The following is a 6382-nucleotide window of genomic DNA, read 5'->3' on the forward strand; positions in this document are numbered from 1 at the left end:
AGGGGCGCTGGTGCCTATCAGCTACAATCGGGCGGAAGGCGGCGTACACCCTGGACAAGTCGCCACCTCATCACAGGGCCAACACAGACAACATTCACACACCAGGGACCATTTAGTGTTGCCAATCAACCTATCCCCAGGTGTATGTCTTTAGAGGTGGGAGGGTCCTATCCCCAGGTGCATGTCTTTGGAGGTGGGAGGGGCCTATCCCCAGGTGCATGTCTTTGGAGGTGGGAGGAAGCCGGATTAGAACCCAAATAGTCACGGGGAGGACATGCAAACTCCACACAGGAAGATCCCGAGCCCGGGATTGAACCCTAACTACTCAGGACCTTCGTATTGTGAGGCAGACGCACTAACCACTCTTCCACCGTGAAGCCCAATTAATTTAAATGTTAAATAAACACGTGACTAAAATGGTCACATGAAGTCATAATTAATTAACAGCTATAAATTCAACTTTAATGGTCAAACACCAATAAACGCTGGCGATACTTTATTGCTTCAAATATGTATCTTGACGTTTTTATGTTGATTTTACTTGATTTTAATTTAAAATATGATCATCTGTTTTACGTTTAAATGTTTGTCTTGTACTTTTCTGAAAAGCACTTTAAATGGTCTCAAGTGCGAATTGTGCTCTTTAAGTAATTTGTATTTATAAAGTTAGTATGCGCACATTTTTAAAGGCTTGAATAAGTTAGTTCAGTGTTTTTCAACCACTGTGCTGCGGCACACTAGTGTGCCGTGAGATGCAGTCTGGTGTGCTGTGGGAGATTGTCATTTCACCTAATGGGGTTAAAAATATTTTTTGCAAACCAGTAATTATAATCCGCAAATAATGTGCCGTTGTTGAATGTCGGTGCTGTCTAGAACTCGGCAGAGTAACCGTGTAATACTCTTGCATATCAGTAGGTGGCAGCAGGAACATCCTTTGTTGTCGTGATCACAATATGCAGATGACAGCGGGAGGTGAAAAAAAAAGGTATCGAACGCTTAAAACTAAAGTAAAAAGAAGACAAGTGCTGCTAAGAAAAGGCATTGAAGCTTAGGGATGGCTATGCAGAACCAAATTAAAACTGAACTGGCTGCAAAGTGTCGTAGCTTGCTGCGAGGATTGTTCTCCCAAGATGCAATCGGACTATAATGGACACGGCTTGAAGGTAAAAACATGATTTATTCCTGATGAAATCAAAGGAGTTCAAAACAGAAAGCGAGCCCACAGAACAACGTGCCTGATCGCACTCGAAGCTAAACTAAAGCTTAGCGTAAACCATGGACGAGAAAAACTTACAAACTGTAGCATGAACAAACAAAAACTTACTTGGCAAGGCATGGAACGAGCAGAATGAACAGAGGCATTGCATGAAACAATGATGCCTGACCAGCAATGGCAGGCTTAAATAATGCCTTTGATTAGTGCTCGGGTAGCAGGTGAGCGGCCGAACACTAATCAGAGGCAGGTGAACATAATTAGCAACCATGGCAAATGAAACAAACTCAGGGAGATGCACAAACAGGAACTAAAGGAGTCCAGAACTAACAGAACATAACTAAACAAAACATGATCTAGACCACAGACCATGACACAAAGGAAACAAAAACAGAATGCTGGACGACAGCAAAAACTTACAGGAGTGTGGAGCAGAGACAGCGTCCACAAAGTACATGACAATCAACAAAGAAGGACAGCAACAACTTCAATAGTCTCCATTTGTTTTTACAAAACAAATGCAGGGAATAGCGCTCTAAGGAAGACACAAAACTGCGACAGGAAAGGCCACCAAAATAGGAGCACAAGACAAGAAGTAAAACACTAGACACAGGAAAACAGCAGAAAAAACTCCAAATAAGTCAGGGGGTGATGTGACAAGTGGTGACAGTACACCTACTTTGAGACAAGAGCTATAGTCATGCATGCTTACTTATGCTTTAAAGTCATATTGCAAGAATGAGTTTTTACAGTCAGTTGTCAAGTTTCATTTTTTTTATGTTTACTGCTTGTGGTGTGCCTCAGAATTTTTTTAATGAAAAAAATGTGCCTTGGCTCAAAAAAGGTTGAAAAACACTAAATTAGTTAATACACGCAAAACCGGAACGGTAACTTTCACAATAAAAGTTGGATAAAACACTAAACATACGTTTTAAGACGACCTCAGGCCACATTTGTCCCGCCGGCCTTAGGTTAGTGTGTTAAAATAAACTAAAAAACATTTTAAGTCGTATCGTTTTCTTTACAAATGGCGCTAAACTAGCGGATGTCGTCACTTCCGGTTTCCCCCACCTGCTTTAGTTCCTCGTCCGCCATGAATAATAACAACAGTTGGACGAAATAAAGTCGATTCGCTGCCATGGAGGCGAGGATGGTGACTTTAAAGACATGAAACAAACTTTGTGGCCATAAAGAACACAAGGATAGACAGCAACAACGTCGCATTGTGGGAGGCGGGAAATAGCACAAAGAGGAGCAAACTCTTGAAAGGAAACATTTCCTGCTCACCTGTGCGTGTTCAACATCACAACACCTGTGTCCCATCTTCCTTTTTTCCAGTAGTGTGTCCCATCGTCTTTAGTCCCAATATCTTCGTCATATCGATACTGGATCACTTTCAAAAGGGCCGCTCGTCAACAATAACAGGGCGGGACCTCAATCAACACTCATTTGCGCATGTGCAGAATTTTTTTTTTCTTTATTTAAAAAAAAAAATAAAATTAACATATATAAATATTCTCTAATCATTATTATTATTGTTGTATTTTTTTATTTTGTAGTTTTTAAAAACCTTCTAAAACAGGGGTGTCCAAACTTTTTCCACTGCAAGTGGGGGCCATTTCCATAATTTTTATTTCAAAAACCAATACAATATATGTATGAAAAATATACACTCAGGCTTCCACTCAGTCATGATCCCGGGGACCCCAAAGGGTTTTGGTCAAAAAAAATATTAAAAATGTGTCATTATTCAGTATTATTATTTCCATTATTATTCAAGTTTTAAATCTCCAGATCAACATTAGGAAAAAAATGATTAAAAAAGCAAAATATGCCATATTTTCACCCGATAACATTTTTTAGGTGGAATATTTGAGATTATATATTAATTGGAGCCTTAATTTTGGATTTAATTCATTATTGTTTTTTGAGCAATGACCCTTTAAAACAAATCACACTAAAATAATTGAGGATCCAAAAGTGTCCTACTCATTAAAGTGTTAAAAAAGTAATTATGTATTTTTTTTACCGTTTACTTTTATCACAATAATCTCGAGATCAACTTAGGTCCAAGATGAGTGGTAAACATGTGATGAAGTTGTTGAACAATAAGACAAAAAGGAAGTCAGCATTGATTTTCATTTCATTGATATTATTTTTACTTATCGATCTTTTGTTGGCACTTTGGAACATTGACTTTGTGCTTTGTCAGCAGGAAGCAGAAGAAAAGCACAACATGATGCTCATGACTTGCTTCTTTAAAGCAAATATTCTTTTTTTTATATATTATTATTAATAATACAAATAATAATACCAAACTAAAGCAGGACTTCTCCCACCTGCTCCTCAATGATCATTTGTTATATTTTACTTGTATTACTGCTACAGACCATATATATATATATATATATATATATATATATATATAAAAATAAGGATTTATTTTTTTAATAAATATTTCATCCACCCATCCCATCCATCCATTTCCTACCGCTTTTTCCCTTTCATCACAGTACTTTAATGTATCAACATTTGAATGAATCAAAGTAGTTGAAATATTCATTAATTTTACAATTTTTACAACTTTTTTATGTTGTTTTTTTTGTTGCACTATATGGACAATAACTCATACTTGCCAACCTTGAGACCTCCGATTTCGGGAGGTGGGGGTGGGGGCGTGGTTAGGGGTGGGACGGAGGCGTGGTTTGGGGACGTGGTTGCGGCGGGGGCGTGGTTAAGAGGGGAGGAATATATTTGCAGCCAATACATATATTTCATACATATATATATATACATATATATATATATATATATATATATATATACACAAGTATATATATATATATATATATATATATATATATATATATATATATATATACTTGTGTATATATATGAAAAACTTAACTTTCAGTGAATTCTAGCTATATATATTTATTGTATTATATATATAAATAAAAGAAATAGTTGAATTTCGGACGGCACCTTTCAAATACACAGTAATAAAAACACAGTTGTTCTACTAACTGTACTGTGCTTGCTGGTTACTAAAAAAAACAACAACAACAATTACTTTTCTCTACTTGAGTAAAGTCACTTCCTAGTTTGTTTGTGCATGTTTTAACTGGAGGGGGCGTGGCCTCCAACTCCTGCTAAATTTCGGGAGAACATTTTTTCCGGGAGGTTTTCGGGAGAGGCGCTGAATTTCGGGAATCTCCCGTAAAATCCGGGAGGGTTGGCAAGTATGCAATAACTGGTTGTATCAAACATTTATTTACACAACTTAAAGTGCACAAAAAGAACATAAATAAATATAATATTAAACATTTGCATTAGATTTATGGGAGAAAAAAAAACTTAACAGTGGAACAAAACATTTACAATGATATCAATTTTGATATGTTCGATTTTTAAAACGAATACATAACATTTGGATAAGTATTTTATCACCGTATTTTCATTTATTCACATTTGAATAAATTATGAAATACTTGAAGTATTCATTAATTGTACAATCTTTACAATTTTTGATGTGCTTGCTATGTGGACAATGACTGGTTATGTTGAAAATGTATTTACTTACTTAAGTGCACAAAAAGAACATGAATAAATATAATATTGAAAATTTGCATTTGAATTATGGAAAACAAACTTGACAGGGGAACCAAACATATAAAATGATATCGATTTCGTTATGTTCGATCTTTAAAACGAATTAAGAACATTTTGATAAGTATTTTATTACAGTACTTTCATTCATCCACATTTGAATAAATCATAAAATACTTGAAATATTCTTTAATTGTACAATTTTTACAACTTTTTAAGGTTTTTACTCTATGGAAATGACTGCTTGTATCAAACATTTATTTACACTACTTGAGTGCACAAAAAGAACATAAATAAATATAATATGGAAAAATGCGCATTTAATTTATGGAAAAAAACGTGACAGTGGAACAAAACATTTAAATTGATATCGATATCCATATGTTCGATCTTTAAAATTAATAAATAACATTTTGATAAGTATATTATCACAGTACTTTCATTTATCCACAGTTGAATACATTATAGTTGAAATATTCATTAATTGTACAATTTTTATACATTTTTAATATTTTATTTTGGTGTTGTGCTATATGGACAATGACTGATTATATTGAACATTTATTTACACAATTTAAGTGCACAAAGAGAACATAAATAAATAGAATATGGAAAAATGCGCATTTGATTTATGCAAAAATACTTGACAATGGAACAAAACATTTAAAATGATATCGAAAAACAGAATATTTCGATATGCTCGATCTCTAAAATGAATAAATAACATTTCGATAAGTATTTTATCACAGTACTTTAATTTATCCACATTTGAATACATCATAAAATAGTTGAAATATACATTAATTGTACAATTTTTACCACTTTGTAATGTTTTTACTATATCAACAATGACTGCTTGTATCGAACATTTATTTACACAACTTAAGTGCACAAAGATAACATAAATAAATGTAATATGGAAAAATGCGCATTTGATTTATGGAACAAAACATTTAAAAGTATATTTATTTCGATATGTTCGATCTTTAAAATGATGATTATAATATGTGTTGGCAAAAAGAGAAAGTGTGAAAAATGACGTATTTGTCATCAAGTGACGTGGAAAAGAAGAATAAAAAGGTTTGTGCGACGAGTCTTTTGTTGTCACGTGACAAATGTGGCATCACGTCATAGTGTCGCGGGCACGCGCGCAGGCACGGAGGCCAGAAAGGTTTTGAAGCGCGCGACACGTCAATCACACCCAGTGACGTATCTGCTGACTTCAAGGTGCGTGACGTCACCAGCCACGCTCCTTAAAATGCGTCCTGGCGGCCCAAAGATTGAACATTTTTGTTGGACATCTCTTCCATCGACATCTTTTCTCATGGAGCCAACTTTGCTCCTGATCTTGGCTCTGGGCGTCATCGGAGCCAAAGGCCAGGACGCTGGAACACGTAAGAACATCTTTATTCCATTACAACTTTATTCCATTACAACAACATCTTTATTCCAATACAACAACATCTTTATTCCATTACAACTTTATTCCATTACAACAACATCTTTATTCCAATACAACATCTTTATTCCATTACAACATCTTTATTCCATTACAACAAC

At 34.9% G+C, this 6382-nt stretch overlaps 1 protein-coding gene across 2 annotated transcripts in view; it reads right to left on the reverse strand.

The window, feature by feature from the left end:
* vtg3 (vitellogenin 3, phosvitinless) overlaps positions 1-2630 on the reverse strand; it is a 50555-nt gene extending 47925 nt beyond the window's left edge. Inside the window, exon 1 of one of the 2 annotated variants that reach the window (XM_061883978.1) lies at positions 2501-2630. Coding sequence is in view for 1 of the 2 variants with exons in the window: in XM_061883979.1 (XP_061739963.1) it covers positions 2501-2536 (36 nt within the window). In the remaining variant the exon portion in view is untranslated. The remainder of the gene's footprint in view (positions 1-2500) is intronic. The other variant, XM_061883979.1, reaches the window with a different exon arrangement.
* Between the last annotated feature and the right edge of the window lie 3752 nt (positions 2631-6382).

The sequence above is a fragment of the Nerophis ophidion genome, linkage group LG22 (genome assembly GCF_033978795.1).
Source record: "Nerophis ophidion isolate RoL-2023_Sa linkage group LG22, RoL_Noph_v1.0, whole genome shotgun sequence".
Lineage (NCBI taxonomy): Eukaryota > Metazoa > Chordata > Actinopteri > Syngnathiformes > Syngnathidae > Nerophis > Nerophis ophidion.